The 16,945-nt window shown below is 43.0% G+C and overlaps 1 protein-coding gene across 7 annotated transcripts in view; it reads right to left on the minus strand.

The window, feature by feature from the left end:
• The window catches only part of PHF3 (PHD finger protein 3), a 50,979-nt gene extending 39,935 nt beyond the window's left edge, over nt 1-11,044 (minus strand). For 2 of the 7 annotated variants that reach the window (XM_077307749.1, XM_077307740.1), the window contains exons 1-2: nt 10,777-11,044; nt 906-1,174 (exon numbers count right to left, since the gene is read on the minus strand). In XM_077307749.1, the coding sequence (XP_077163864.1) occupies nt 906-1,149 (244 nt within the window). In that variant the 5' untranslated portion in view covers nt 1,150-1,174; nt 10,777-11,044. Of the gene's footprint in view, nt 1-905; nt 1,175-10,776 lie in introns of those variants that run through there. The other 5 variants (XM_077307757.1, XM_077307776.1, XM_077307794.1 and 2 more) reach the window with 4 other exon arrangements.
• Between the last annotated feature and the right edge of the window lie 5,901 nt (nt 11,045-16,945).

A 16,945-nucleotide genomic window follows, 5' to 3' on the forward strand; every position in this document is an offset into this window, starting at 1 on the left:
AGAACTTGGGTCAGGAGTCATGACACTTTGAGAAGTGTTCCTGTGGAATCAGTTGCCTCTCTAAGAAAAAGACCCTGCAGGTCATGCACAAACAATTGTAAAAAATTACTTTTTTGTGCTAGGCAGGAGTCTTAAGATATTTCAGGATATAGCAGCATGGAGGCCTCCAGAGGGCAACTATGACTTGCTGCATATGGTTTGAAAATTGACTGTCCAGCAGATGGTATGAACCAGTGAAGGGAGGAGGGGAAGGCCTAAGAGGCCTTGAAAAAATTTGTTCAATAAAAGTAGTTCTCAGATTGCTATAGTTTGAGACCCAACGGCATAGACTATAGAGTGTCAGTAATCTAGTAGTCGTACAAAACAGTTTTTGTGACATCATACAAAGAACACTATAGAACAATCCAATTTTATATTAAAATTATTTATCACAGCAGGAACCTGGAGCAACAGAACTATTCTGCAGAAACACAGTTCAAAAGCAAGCAAGAGAAAATTCTTGCACTGTGACACAGATGTAGTCTCTTCCAAACTCCTTAAAGGAAGAGTTTTTCAAAGCTTTCTTTTAAGGAATATATGTTGCAATTAAGACAGCATAAAGCTGCTGGTTATATTTATTCAGGAGAGGCATAACACTACACACAAGTCAAGTCACTAACTATATTGGTAATATAAATACTAGCACACTGAAAATAACCCTAAATATGCCTGTCCATATCCCATTTTAAAACTCCTAAATATATACATAGAAAGGCTATCTTAGAAAATGTGAGGGATAGCTAGTAGTTTAACCTTATGCTCAAAGCCATGGAACAGAACAGAAAAGGGGAACCATATTTTCAGGGGACAGCACTAGATACTGCTGCTCTATTTAAAAGTGTAGTCTTAAAAATATTAAGAGTTACCTGTTGAACAAGGCATCTGGAAATTGGGATCAGTGCTATCCAGAACAGGCAAACAGAACTGAGCACTTGCAGATCCTAGCATAGGGTCCTTATCACTGAGCATGTTCTTCAGCGAGTCCTCTAAGACATTTTGACTTGTACTAAAATCCTCACAGACTTCATTCTCCAGGGTGGATCCTAGAAATAGGGCATCATCTAAGTGTTCAGTAGGAATTAAATGGTTAAATGTATCAACTATATCCATGAAGACTCCTGTGTGTCTTTAATCCCTATAGAAAGACAAGAAAAATACCATAAGAAAAATAAACTACGAATTATAAATTAGCTAAGAAATTAACAAATTTGATTTGGCTTACTACTAATTTCTAAGTAATTTGACCTTTACTTTGTGTTTCAATAACAGAAAACTTAGGTTATTTAGTTTTAGGCTTTTCATACTTCATGTAAGAGCCCATCTACTTTTTTGGCTGCAAACACAGGTTTTAAACCCAGTCACTGCTTTCCCTCTCAAGGATATGACACAGTATTTACCAGGGATTACTGGAGATATAAGTGTGCACTTAACCCTTCTCTGTACTTGACATGACAAAAGCCGAAGTGGGAGGATACATCATGGCCACTGATTCTCCCCTGCAAGCCTCCCCGCGCTCCACCATCACATATAATTTTTTTCTCTCTTAGGAATATGTCTGCTATGGCCAAAGGGGAAAAACAGTTGCGGGACTGGAGGGGGAGGGTTTAAAAACCCATCTATCTCCACCTATGCCTTGAAACCCACCCACTCCCATAAATCACTTCCCACAGTAAATGACAAAGTTGGGGTTGCCAAACCCATGTTTGTTGCCAAAACTACTGCTTCATCCTATGTAAAATGGAAAAAGTAAAGGCATTCAAATCTGGGTGACCCTTTGCATCTTGCCATAAAAATGGCCAATCATTTTCAATTCACTGAAGTTGACTGTTGTTTGTTTATTTTAAAAAGCTGTATCAGATCACAACAAAAATATGCTCTCCAAACAAGATATGGGAATTACAAAATGGGAATTACTTTTAGGGCACCTTATTAAATTAAATTCATCTTAATTCTATTATAAATATATATATCCAATTAAGTTGTAGTGGACTCTGTCAATATAATTCTCCACAAGCCAACTGCAGCACTGTTAAGTGTTGAGACAATTTCAGTCAACTGCCTGTACCCTAGTCAGCAACGTTTGAGACTTTCCTCCAATTTATGAGATTTGCAGGTGCAGCAAAGTTTAGGAAAGTTTAATTTTACCAGAGCTTTATATTGGGAATATAGAAAATGCTAACCACTGACAGAAATACACAAATCACACATAAAAACTACCGTCATCTTAGGTTTTAACAAGTCAATCCTGTAATTGTTGAGCAAGCTTTTAGAACCTCCTTAATGAGATCCACGTGAAACTAGGTCACCTAGAATGCTAAAAGGAGCAGACAGGTTGTCCTTAATTCAGAAACGGTCAGATGTAGCCCACATTTCATTTGGTCAACTGAGAGGCTTAAATCCATAAAGCATACTGTGTAATTAATCAGTTATCTGCTACAGTGCAACAAGTAATATCTCTGAACTCATACTTAATGAGCATTTGTCTAAGCAGCAGCTTTGTGCTTTGTGCCTATCTTATATCAACTCTGGCCTCCACAGAACCTGGCTCATTTCCCAAATGGAAGCATTCCATGTAATTAGGTGATAAACTCTGATACTTCCCACCTTCAACACACACAGATACAAACTTAACTACCAGATTCAACTATTTACAGATCCCTAACTAATTGTAGGGGACTGTTATCTCTAAAATATCTAAATAACTTGTTTGGGTTCAAAGGATTGCCAACTGCTGTAGTTGCTTTCAAAGGAAGGGACATGGAAAATGGTAAACAAGCATTGAAACAGCCTCTGAAGAGATCAAACCAGGAGATAACAGAAACATACAGAAGCCTGTCTTCAATGCCTGCTATTCCTATGATATGATATGGAAAACCTTTCTCTTTCTCACCTCAGAAAGTTCTTGCTATTTTTAAAAAGATCATGTGTCAGTTTCAAATCGGCTTTTCCCCATACCTTTCTTACTGGCTGGAAAATTCACATGGAAGGTTCCTGAGCCAGATCAAGTCTCAGTTCTGAGTTTATAACCCAAGGCTAAACAAATCCTAGGAGACAGATTATCACGATCTGTGTGCCAGTGTGTGAGTTAGTCTAGGAGTTGGGAGACCCAGGTTCAAATCCCTACTCTGTTGTGAAGACAGCTAGAAAAGCTTGGGCCAGGTGACCCTCCCTCAGGCTAACCACAGGTGGTTGCAATGGTAAAATAGAGAAGAACTAAGGGCACCAACTTGAACTCCTTGCAAGGAGGGTAGGATATAATGTGCTAAATAAAAATGAAATTTAGTCAAGGAACCTAATAGCAATTTATTGAAGCTTCCCTTGACAAAATATCAATGACAGCACGAAACTCAGTTATTGCATCTGATTATATTCTGCTGTACAACATAAACACAAATGCACAAGACGTTCTGTTCACTGCTTGCTTATAAACCTTTACCCAACACCCTTTAATTGTGGTGGATGAATTCATTTCTTAACCAGATGCTTTTTCTACTGACTCCAATATTCAATTAAATGGAGCTTTCTAAAACAATGAAAGTATAAGAGATTCCAGAGAAGAGGTTAGGGTTAGCATTTTGTTGTTGTATTAACTGGGATTATTCCGCCTTTAGTTCTAGACAACACTCATAGTATTACCGTATATACTCGCATATAAGCCGAGTTTCCTAGCACAGTTTTTAGCACTTAAAAGACCTCCTAGGCTTATACGCGGGTAATTGATTAACAGCCTGCCCCCAGCCAGCCAATTGCAGCATTGCATTTTGCAACCTGAAATCTTTGCAAGTGAGCTAGTGGCCTCCAGTTAACCTTTGCCTTCTGCAAAGATCTTAAAAATTAAGCTCCTTGCAAGAGAGCTAATTGCTTCCAGCTAACCATTGCCTTCTGCGAAGATCTTGAAAGCTTACTCTGGCAGCTTGTAGGACATCAATGGTTTGAATGAGGGATTATGATATTTCCCCCCTTCTTTTCCTAATCACTTCTTCCAAACTATTATTTTGGTTTCTGTGGGTGGAGTGGAGTGGAGTGGAGTGGGGTTTTGGGGGTGCTTTGAAATTTACTGTTTTTTTCTTTTATCTGAGGGGCAGCATTGCTTGCTTTTTCATCTTGGGGTTATGTTTCTTTTAAAAGTTGATTTTTATAGTTCTTTCAGTTTTCAGTTTTACAGTTCTTTATTTCAGTGTTTTGTTCTGGGGAGCACTGTAGCCCCCAGTTTGGTAGCTGTTGTACTTGTTGTAGTAGGTTGCCAACTTTGAGTACTATTGTTCTGCTCTGGTTTGCTGGCCTGGGGGGCACTGTTTGGTTCTCCTGCCAGAACTGTTCTCACAGAGCAGTTCTGTCAGTGGTCTCTCAAGGTTTCTGGCATCAAGACAGTAAGGGAAGGCAATTGTAAGCCGCTTTGAGACTCCTTTTGTTAGTGAAAAGCGGGATACAAAAACCAGCAGCTATTCATCCTCTTGACTTTTCTGTATTTGTTGGGGGGGGGGAGGCTGGATGGGAAAGCCTGTGATGATTGAGCATGGATTAAGCGCTAAGGCCACCCTGTAAATTTACCAGTAGCCTGCTGCATTTCCCACCCTCGGCTTATATGTGAGTCAATACGTTTGCCCAGATTTTGTGGTAAAATTAAGTACCTCAGCTGATATGCGAGTATAGGCAGTATGTCACTTCAAAGCCATCCCCAAAAATGGGAGCCACAGAGCAACACTGTGCAAGAGTTCCACAAAATTTACCAGCCCCAATTTTTTTTTTACTAGCCTGCCTACCTGCTCATCTGTTTGTTAAGACACTATTAAAAACTTATTTTTCCCCCCTGGGTGATCATCTGGAGGTTATTCTCACTTGGCCCAGATACCTACTTTCCCCCCTGCCCCACATGAGGATCTTTGAGTATCTGCTGCAAGCCTCTGCACAGTAAGAAATGTTTCTGTCCTCCATAGTAGCAGTCTAATGCTGTCATCAGTCATCTGCCAAGTTCATCCATGCCCCAGAGAGGACCTGTATAATTTGTAAAGGACACCTACATACTTAGAGGCCGTAAACCTCTAAAGCCCAGTGCTAGGAGGCAACATCAAGGGAAAGTCTTGGCTTCTGTACTCTATTTGCTCCAGGGCAATTGGCTGGCCACCATGTGAAACAGAATACTGGAAAAGACAGACCACTGGCAAGCTCTTTTTAAGTTTTCTTCTCTTTTTGTTATTAGCATTTCCATTTCTATCCCATTCTAGCACTATCAAAACCAGCATAGTAAAGGTAAAGGTATCCCCTGTGCAAGCACCGAGTCATGTCTGACCCTTGGGGTGACGCCCTCTAGCGTTTTCTTGGCAGACTCAATACGGGGTGGTTTGCCAGTGCCTTCCCCAGTCATTACCGTTTACCCCCCAGCAGCAAGCTGGGTACTCATTTTACCGACCTCGGAAGGATGGAAGGCTGAGTAAAATGTTCAATTAAAAAAAACAAACAGAACAGAACACTGTTTAAGCCATCGCTACTAACAGCAGCCTTACAGCATATTCACGGAATACTGACAGGTTAAGGTGCTCTACAGGAAAACAAACAAGGGCATATGTAAATCAGAAAAACCAAAGCAGACCAGGAGAAAACAGGAGTATATTGCTAATGGGATATACATATAGATATAAAAGAAACCAAAGAGCTAATACATAAAAATATAAGAAATGTTAAGAAGTTCAAACAAATTGTAGTCTAAAATGTAACAACAGTTACAAATTTTAGAAATTGTTAGGTTGAATAATAAGGTTACTCATACAGAATGTATTCACACAAAAGCATGTTAATTTCCTCCCAGCAGGTACTGAAAAATCCCTGCTGAAAGTCAGGAGATATTTGTTAGTGAAAGATTAAGAGACTGTTCTGTCTGATTCACCCATCCCCCTTACTCACTGCAGCCTCCCTCACAGCACTGCATCTTGTTTGACATTCGCCCAAATTTTCATAGAAGTTTTGCAGAAAGATTTTACATGAGCTTCTTTCAATTTCACAATTGTAGGATCCTGGCAAATATTTTCAAACTAAGCCACAATTGGATAAAATCATATTTCAGACCTTTTTGGCTGCCATGACCTGTATTTTCTTAATTGTTTAGACTCCAAATCATCATGGGACAAAACACTTAACTAAAGAATACAAAAGCAGCAGCCTCCCCAAAACTGTCACAGTTTTACAGCTTACTCAGAAGGTACGAGAAACTCACATACAAGATCCCTAGCCCAGTATGTGCTAGTGACATTTCTCACATCTGGCTATCTTTAGTCCAACACATCTGAATTCCCTATGCTAAGCTTATCCAACACAGTCCTGGGGAACCTGCTCCCTTCAGGCCGGAGATCACACAAAGGGATTCCAAATGAACATTTGCATGTGCACAGAGCTAAAGACCTGGAAGAGAAACAAAGGAGGGGGGAGGAAGAGGAGGAGGAGTTGGTTCTTATATGCCGCTTTTCTCTACCAGAAGGAGTCTCAAAACGGCTTACAGTCGCCTTCCCTTTCCTCTCCCCACAACAGACACCCTGTGAGGTGGGTGAGGCTGAGAGAGCCTTGATATCACTGCTCAGTCAGAACAATTTCATCAGTTCTGTGACTGGCCCAAGATCACCCAGCTGGTTGCATGTGGTGGAGCGCAGAATCGAACCCGACATGCCAGATTAGAAGTCCGCACTCCTAACCACTACACCAAACTAGGGGGAGAATCAGTCCTCTTGTCTGAGTGTGTTTTCTCTCTGGGCCATTTTATTCCTTCTCTACTTGCTGATTTCCAATGTAATATTTAGAAATACCCATTAGGAAACAGACTAAAGTTTTGGTGCTCCAACAGGGCTTCCTAATATCTGTGTCCCAAACCAGTGGTCCCCAACCTTTTTTCAGCTGGGAACCGGCAGGGCAACTGCCCCGCCCACACAGCGCACATGCGCTGCCGGGCTGCGCAGCGCGCATTTGCGCATGCTGATTCCCTCTCCCCCCCTCCCGCAGTAAGAAGCTTCCCGGGCCACAAGCTTGCGGCCCGGGAAGTTTTTTAATGCGGGGGGGGGGGGAGAAGGAACTGCGGCCCGGCACCGGGCTGCGGACCTCAGGTTGGGGACCACTGTCCCAAACAATGTTAAACCTGTAGGCACTTTTGGAATTCTGAGAATACGGAAGGGGTACCATCGTCAAAAGGCCAGGGTCCCTACAGCGCTATATATATAATTACTGTAAGACTAAAACTAAGTTATTTATACTTAGGTACTTTAAAATCTACAAGGCACTACAGTGTTATATGTACTAATTTCAGCTTTCTGCAGGACCTGCAAAACAGAGCTCTTCTGTCAAGGTCTATGGATGAGGCCAGCGCCGGAGGAAGTTCAGATGGGGCTCCCCTCAGGAATACGCAGGTACCATCATCAGCATGGTTGGCTGTCATATCTCCCTAGCTGCTCCAGCTGGTAGCTGGGTTGTTAGGGTGGACTTCTTGTTATTTCCGCCATATTGTTTTGTATTTTTTCTGTAAATTTTTATGGGGTTTTAATGGGGGGGTTAATTAGGGATCATATTTTATTGTACTGGGTTTGTTATGTAACCCAGCTTGAGCCGGCATGCGGAGAGTAGCAGGTAACAAATCAAAGAAATAAAATAATTAATGTATTTCATGTCATTAAAGTAGTTTGTATCTGGTAAGACAATAACCACTGCTTGTGTTTCATTTTGTTCTAAAACTGTTTTCTTCTGTGGCTACAAAATTTCCATAAATTTTAGATTTCTAACAAGAATTAAAATCAGTTTTTTATTAAATAGGATCTTCCATTACACTCAACGGAACTTCTGTGTTAAAAAACTGACAAGATTAGTCTTATCAACTGATTAAAATATTTTCTACCCTTCCCCCAAAATGCCCCAAAGTCATCAATAAACTTAATACTGTTATCAGCATTAAAACAACCAGTCAATTTTCAGCCCATGCCATAAGCCCAAATAAACAACCTTTATATATATTAACAGAAACACAATATAGTTGAAACCCTTTCAGAAATTAAATGGCCTTATATCATCTTGTGCAAATGAGAAGAAACTATTATATTTTCCTAGCGCACCCTGCTCCATGTGGTTAGACCCAAAACTGAGAGCCTGAATTGAGGAAAATGAACATGGGTTGACCTGGGAAATGAAGGGCAGCCCAGTATGCAGCAGTGGATGGGGAAAAACGCAGAAGGGGAAGAATAATCAGCTAATTTCAGTTAACCAACAGGGAATGACACTCCACACCAATGGAAGTTTCAGTTAAAAGCAGTCCCATATACAGTGTGTTGCAACCCTGATGCTACAGCAATGTGGATCAGTACAGACAGATCAGCTGAGCCCAGAAGATGAGACAGTTTGTAAGCAAAATGCAGCTGGAAGATATTTTACTCATTATTACCCATTTGTTTTCCTAACAACAAAGCTGGGCCCCCCAAAGCACTCCCAAACTCTTTTGCTGATCTCCAAAGAAGCCAGTCTCATTCTTTTCCAAAAAGCTGATCACACCCTTTGACAGAATCAGCCTTTATGACCCACACTGCCTGTCTTGGATGAACTGAGATACAACTTTTAACATCGTAGTTAAAAATGTGGCTTCTCCCTTAACATCGTAGTATTCAAAAATAGACATGGAGTTCCAATATGGCCAAAACAACTTCCTTACAGATCTAATGTTTGCAGATGATAGTGCCATATTTGCCGATGCAGAGGCTACTAACACCCTCTATGACATTGCCTGCATCGCCCAATCTTACAGCTTAAAAATAAATGTGGACAAAACCAAAGCCATAGATGGATCACCAACAAATGTATACCTCAATGGGCAACAAATTGAGCAAGTCAAGGAATTTAAATACTTGGGCTCGTTAGAGCAAGAAAAAAGATGTCATCTACCACTGAAGCCCACAATAGAATTGGCCAAGCAGCATCAGCATTTGCCAAAGCTCAAATGGTGCTTCTGGAAGAAGACAAACATCTCTCTCAATACCAAAGTTCATCACTTCCGGACACCAATCCTGGCAATCTTCCTATATGGATCAGAAACATGGACTTTGCTAAAACAAACTCGAGACCTTCCAAATGCAATGCCTGCAGCAGATTCTGGGTATCTCTATTTGTGATCATTATCGAAACAAAACAATTTGGACAAAATGTGACAACCAGCCACCAATTAAAGAACAAATCCAAAAGCACAGACTGCAATAGTTTGGCCACATCTGCAGAACGAACACCAGCAGACTGCCTCATAAACTCCTCTGTTGAGAACTACCAACTGAATGGAAGATCCAATAACTGGCGCCAAAGAAAACATGACAGACCTTAGAAAACAGTGACTGGCTATCCTTATGCCCAAAACTCCTGCCATGAATCACCAAGAGTGGAAACATATTATAAACAAGTCAAAAAATCCAGCGGCACCTACAGCAGCGTATTGGCTGAGAGGACAAGCTTCTCCACCAATCGCCAGCTAAAGGATAAAAAGAAACAATTATTACCCACTCAATATGCCACAGTTCAAATTATATGCAGAGCCAGTCATAACCTCTGACCATGTGGTACAAGTTACACTGCCACAACAATGCATAAATCAGCTAAAGGTTAGATTGTAACCCTCAGCCTCAGCCATTACTAACAGCCAGTAGTTCATATTAACACAGCCATCACACAGCATGTTTCTTAGATTCTTAATATTTGTTAACTGAAAGCAACAGTTCTTACCTAAAATTAAAGGAATGCCCTATGGACATTATGATGAAGCACAAAACCATTCATGACGCTTCTCTGAAAAACTGCTGTCATACTATTTAAACACGCTGTTAAGTGGGTGAGCTGTGGCTATAAATATACTTAAAATGCAATTGCCTACCACCTGTTGGGAAGGTTCTAAATATGTAAGGTCTGTTGTGTGTTGTAAACACAAGCACGCACACACACACACAAACCCTCCGATCAAACCATTAAAAGTTATCAATGAGGACATCAAGACCTGTCCTAGGAGCTTATCTGCAGATAAGGAGGAACGGAGAAGCAGAGCTGATGTTGTAGCAACTTCAAACAATCAGCCAAGAACGTATTAGGGCTGCTTGGAAAGTGGTTAGACCTGATTAATATAATAATAAAGATCACAAAGTGTTACTATGTGAACGCCGTGCGTGCTTGGAAAAGTGCAGGAAGCACTGGAGCCATGCAGAGTCAAGGCATGTGCACACAGCCATGCTCCCTGAATGTTAGCTGCTTTTAACCGAGGGGACACATGACCCATTTGGGTCAACAGGCACGGCACGGTTCATTCTTCCACCCATTCGAAGCACTGGCGGCCAAAAGAGAGCTGGCCATGACTAGAAGACCAGAAAACCTAAGCGGCGCCAGACTAAGGGCGGCCGGAGGCCTAAAGCGGCCGCTCTGGCACTTCGACGGTGCCCAAGATCCCCCGCGCTCTGCCGGGCTTCCTTTGCAGCCAGCCAGCCGTCTCCGGCGGGGCCTCCGGGGAAGGGCACGAGACGCGGGCCGGCGGACACGAGCGGGCAAAAGCAGCCCCCGCCAAGGAGTCCTGGAGCCGGCGGGCCAAGGGAGCCTCGGCGAGGGCCAGGCAAGGCGGGAGGAGTCAGCATGGAGGCTCCGCGGGGCGAAGGAGAGAAAGCGAGGGAGGGAGGGAGGGGATGAGGGGCCCCGATCCGCCAGCACCACCCGGAGCCCTCCGCGCCGCCGAAGGAGGACGGGAACTACCTGCCGCAGCCGCGCTCCCTCCTTGGGCCGGGTGCTGCTCGGTTCCTTCCCCCCGCCCTTCTTTCCGCCTGTTACGTCGGCCTCCTTCCGCCTCTCGCTCCGCAGCCCCAGGCCGGAGGGGGGGAGGAGGAGGGCGGCCGTGCGGAAGTAGAAAGGCGGAGGGGGTGGGGAGAAGGCTGGCCGTGGGCGGAGCCAGGGCGGGTGGCTGCTAGGGCTTGGCTGGCGGAGGGGAGCACGTCCGGGTTCGCTCCCTCCCCCCCCCCGCCTACGTCGCCAGGTGGTCCCTCCATCCCCCGGCGCGCGCGCTTGAGCCCTCGCCGAGGAGACGGAAGGGAGGGCCGAGCGAGCCTCCGGAGCGGACCTCACGTGATCGAGCGGCTTCCTCGAAGGGCCCTGCGCGCATGCGTAATCCTCTCCAAAACCGAGTGGGATTGCGAGGTGCTTCCCCCTCCAGCCCCGTCGCAAGACGCGCCATGGCTGTTTAGGGCGCCGTTTCCGAATGGCTGGAAGACACCCCGGCTGCCCGCCTTCGCTTCATCCGGCAAACCCGCAAAGAGTGCGAGGGGATCGAAGAGGAGATGGGGGTGTCGGCCTATCGGGCCGGGGGGAGTCAGACCGTCAAGCCGTCGCCTTTGGCCGAGCGTCCCCGACCCTTAACCGCGGGAGTCTGTGGGGGCAGTTAGGGCTGCGAACGGAGCGCTGCAAAACATGTTTACGCAGAAGAGCAATTCCTCCGAGGCCTAGTTAACAAACGGCAGGTGTCATGCCTTAAATCTATTATTGGAATACAATGTATACATCTGGATATTTTTCCATGGGTGATGGGGGGGGGCTGTTTATGCAAACCCGATATGTCAAAGAAGAGAACAGAAAGCCTTTCTCTGTGATAGCTAACTTTCTGTGTACAATAAGGTGACATCTGGGGGTACCTGGCAAATTCTACTTATGTTGAAATTAAATATATATATGTTACAATACTATTTTTGCGTTCTATGCAACTTTTTGTTGCTCCATATAGACCACATTTTTCAATCAAGAACACCCCCCCTCCCCAGTCAATGGGGTCCCGCTTCACCAATGTTAAAATCTGGTCACCTTAGTGTACAAGGAGGAGTTTCCAACGTCACGGGGGGGGGGGGGGGCTGGAATTTTTCTGCAATTACAATCAGTCACTACAGCTATTTTCCAGGAGAAAAGGACTGCTTTGGAAGCAGACTGTTGCATCAACTCCCTGATGAGCACCTTTCACGACCCAGTTTTTGCCCTCTCCAGATGGTCCATGCAAAAGGGGATGCCCCCTGCTCTCCCAGCCAAATGGAGAAGTAAGGAGAGACCACTGGAGTAGCAAAAAAGTTGAAATGTATTTTGCTACCAAAATAAAGAAGTCACTTTATAGTTGGACAAAACCCACGTTTTTTCAACGCAACAAGGATAACCACTTTCTTTTATACATTCTGTTCCATTCCTTATGCCTGTGTCTCATTGGATTGGTTACAAAGTAATAGCATAACCCCAGATGCATCCCATCTGTTTCTGATTGGTCCCTGATGTCACATGCGCGCTCTCTCTCTCTCCTACCTGTCCTGTGCTGAGAAGACAGCCAAACCTTACAAAAGTGAAGTATTTCCTACAATTAGAGGAACTCTGTACATGTTCTTATGTACCAGTGTCATGCACCAACCCTGAGTTGGCCACCCTAGGAGAGTTTCTATTTTCTGGAGAACTGGTCATTGCAGTCTCTCCCTACACCTACACCCCAGTGCAGCTGTCCAGGAACAGTTCCAGAGAAGGAGTCCTGTTAGTATGTAGTAGCAAAAACAGGAGTCTTGTGGTGGACTAACAAGCTTTTTTGTAGCATAAACTCTGGTTAGCTAGAGCCCACTACATGCATATGATGAAGTGGACTGTAGTTTAGCAACATTTATGGTATAGCATAATATACCACGACCCCCCCCCCCTTTCATTCCTAGTATAGCTGTGCTAGACTACTACAGTAAAAACCCTTAGAAGCTTTGTGGCACTTTAAAGATTAACTAATATAACCTCCTTAATCAAGATTGAAGTGGGTAGCCATGTTGGTCTGAAATAGCACAACAAAATCTGAGTCCAGTAGTACCTTTTAGACCAACAAAGATTTATTCAAGGCATGAACTTTTGAGTGCATGCACTCTTCTTCGGACAATGGAACAAAGATCAAAAGAGTACAAATATAAGGGAAAGTTAAATTAGTAACAAATTAGTAAACTCATAAAATCTAAATTATGCAGTATGATAATTCTTTGCTAAAAAGTTAATCAAGCTACCATCAGTTTATTTCCTTCCTCCCCTATCTATCCATTGTTCATTTCCGTTCTGAGGATCCCATTTTTAAGATATTCTTGTATGGTATTCTGGGTTGCTAGGATCCCAAATGTTGAGCTGCAAAACAATATTAAAATAATTACAAATATTTATTAAACAAAATGGCTTGATACAATATATTAAAAACAAAGTGAAAACAACGCATCCCTAACTGCACATGACACAATAGACCAAATGCGTTTTGACCCACAGGGGTCTTCCTCAGTGGTCAAATTATTGTGTGAAATGCTCTTTTGTATAAGATCAAAATCTAAAGGCTTGCTGGGTGGCAAAGAAAAATATGTTAGGTGTATCTCCAACTAGTATTTCTGAAGTATTTGATTTGGAGCCTTCTAAAATATGTGTTATCTGAGGCCACTACTCTTAGCTTTTGCTTAAGTCTACAGAGTGCATGCCCATGTGATTTTTAAATATATTTTTGCAGATCAACTTTTGGTTCCTGATTTCTGTTCAGGTTGGGTTTTGGTTTCCTTTTTTGGTTTTGCATTCTGGGTTGCTGAACAGCCTAAAAGGAAGAATAGGGTGTCTGCACATGTACAAGCATCACTTCTTAATAGGAAAGTGTTAAGGAGTCTCAGCCGAATTAAAGAAACCATTTTATATTTCCCAATACTAGATGACTGCGAGAGGCTGTCTGTCACATACAAAGTCCTGCATGGCCTTGCTGATAGTGAGCATTGGTAGTAATGGTTATTATGTAATATTTATTGCAAATTCATGATGGAAAGAATGAGCTGAGACAAACCCTAGCCCCCACTATAACTGGAGTACCCTCTGACTATAGCTGTGCAATTTTGTGTTTAGAACAACCCAGTTTATTTCCATTTTGAGAAGGCATCAAGCAATAGATTGGAGCACACAGACCCCCGCTAATAGTCTATAGGAGAGTCCTACATCATATTTCCTCCATAAGATTTTAAGCTTTATTTTCATAACCAACATCAAGAAATATCAAACAACTCTCACCCACCCCATCTATGCGCCCAGGCAAAAAGTAGAGGAAATAATGAGGTAAAAGTAAAGAAAACAGTGGGGGAAAGAAAAAGTTCAGATGGGATCATTGCCCTTCAGAAGTTGTTAATGGGCAGGAATCTTAATTACCAGTGTGAGGACCAGTGGAGTGTATTATAATGTTGCACTAGGATCCCCCCTTGGTGGCTGGGGCTATCATTCTCTTTACCCATTCCACAAAAGTGTTGTGAGGGCTGTGGGGATGACTATGTATGCTGTCCTGAGCTCCTTCAGGGAGAAGCAGGATTTTAAAAAATGCACCGAATACATATAAATATGACACCCATATGTCATGGATCCGCAACCCTTTCAAGCTCAAGGGCACAAAATTTCTGCTAAAGAGGTAGAATGGCTATTGCAGGAGGCAGAGCCAACTATGAAATGTCAAGTGTGAGATTATGTATAATTCCAGTAATAATTCTTCAACATTTCAGGCAAAAGCTCTTATTATCTCTTAAAATGAACATATTGGTTTAAATTATTGTTCCTATACTATTGTTGTAAAAATCCACATAGCCAGTCAGATCTCCAGTGGCCAATCAGAAGCCCTGGTGAGCAAAAGCCCCAGCTAGCCCCACCTGCTTTCTAGAAACACTTGATGGGCACCTGGAAAGGAATGGGTAGGCACCATGATACCTATAGGTGCTATGTTGGGGGATCCCTGTTATTTGTCCTCCATATATTGTTGAGAAGGTTGTATTTCTTTTTGTGGCTAGATCCAGAACCTCTGACAACCACATTTTGAGGCTTGGGAAAGTCACTGGATCACACAGAAGCAAGCAAGCAAGGCAGTAATATTGCCAGTGAGAGGAACCAGATCCGTTTTAAAGTTATTGGTGTGGAGGGACTTGCTTTTGTGGACACTAAACTCTCTTTACAGGCTACTGGGTACCTGCCAGCTCTTTCATGCACTCTGTGTATTAGTAAATATACAAATATCATTGAAATATCCTCAGTCTCCAGGGATTGTTCAAGTGTCAACCAACCCCCTACAATGTTTCTCTGTGAAGTTTCACCTTTGAGGGAAGCAGGGAGTGACTGTGACAGGCCAGGATAAAACAGACAATAATGAGGGATGTTCTCTTTGGAACTACAATAGTCCTGATCCTGGAACAATCATGTGATAAATACTCAATGTGGAGAGAAGATTCTTAATGTGAGGTTGGTGCTGCCAAAGACAATTCTATTTCTCCTTGTAAGCATTTTTTTTAAATCAGAGATATGTATCATATAGCAAGCAGTTCACATAATTAATACAAAACCATAAGGAAAAATGTTCTGAAATAGGGTATTGCTGCAAAAGATAGGGTTGGTTTCTGCATGTTTGTAATGACTGCATAGAACACTCCAGCTGTAACTAAGGGACCGTCTCTCCCAGTATGCCCCTAGGAGACTAAAATTGTTAAACACCAACATGTTGATCGTCCCTGGCCAGAAAGAAGTGTGTCTGGTCTTGACCAGGGCCTTTTGGACTGTAGCCCCAATCTGGTGGAATGGGGTGCCAACCAAGACCCAGGCCCTGATGGAACTACCAATTTCTGCAGGGCTTGCAGAAATTGCAGGCCTCTTCCACCAGGTGTTTGATTGAGAATCAACAGCTAGCACAGCCAGTAAAATCTAGGTGCTTCCCTCAATTCATCTCCAGGTTATTCCTGCTATTAACAGTATCGGAAGAATTGGATTGACAAAAAAATAAACAAAAACAGTTTGTAGTTTTAATATGGTTTTAATTGTGATTTTACAATGCCCTAGAATTAAAGCCCATCATAGCTGATACAACAAGCGCTAGCAGGTGGGAGGGAAGAAAATAGCAAAGAAAGAAGGAGTTAGAAAGGAAGAGAGTGATTAAGATAGAGCTTGGCATTGGGAAGAGTAAGGGGAGGGGGAGGGGGAGGGGTTGTCCAGTCTATAAGGGCATGAGGTTGAATATGTATGTTGTGTGGGGGGTTCTGGCGTGGTGGCAAATGAGGGTGTGGGTGTGGAGATATGGGTGTCAAGAACCTGTGGTTTGGAATGTTCATTGAATGTGGGAGAGGACTGACCTTTGGGAATTTTGGCATAGTGGTTACAGATGAGCTTTCCAGAGCCATGTCTTCAGATATGTGAAGGGAAAATCAGACTGGAGACTCTTCTTAGGGAGAGATTACATGGCAACCAATTCCTCCCAGTTCTATTGCCCAGTCCTTTTGTCTCCATTTTTTTACTGTTGATATAATGTGATGTGCCCACATGCTTCAATCACTATTGCCCTTTAGAAGATGGATTTTTGTACCCTGCTTGTTACTACCAAAAGGAGTTACAAAGCAGCTTACACCTTTTATGATTCTATGTTGGATACACACTTTTCTTGGATGCTTTAGGATGCTTAGGGCTGATCCTGCGTTGAGCAGGGGGTTGGACTAGATGGCCTGTATGGCCCCTTCCAACTCTTCCTTTCCTCATAACAGACACCGTGTGAGGGAAGTGGGGCTGAGAGCTCTGAGGGCACTGGGAATGGTCCACAGTCACCCAGCAGGCCTCAGGTGATGCTAAGCAGTTTAAAATTGCCTTACACACACACACACACACACACACACACACACATTAAAATAAAAAATATATCGCTAAGCAGTTTAAAATCGCCTTACACACACACACATTAAAATAAAAAATATATATAGAAAGTCCGACCTTACAAAGTAAAAATAATAGTTGAGAAGTGAATGTCGCATTTGGCTAGCAAGTGCCTGTAACAGTTGCACAGCTCCATTACGGTGAGTCTATGTATCTGAAGAAATCTGTGTTTGCACAAGAGCTT

Source organism: Paroedura picta, chromosome 1 (genome assembly GCF_049243985.1).
Source record: "Paroedura picta isolate Pp20150507F chromosome 1, Ppicta_v3.0, whole genome shotgun sequence".
NCBI lineage: Eukaryota > Metazoa > Chordata > Lepidosauria > Squamata > Gekkonidae > Paroedura > Paroedura picta.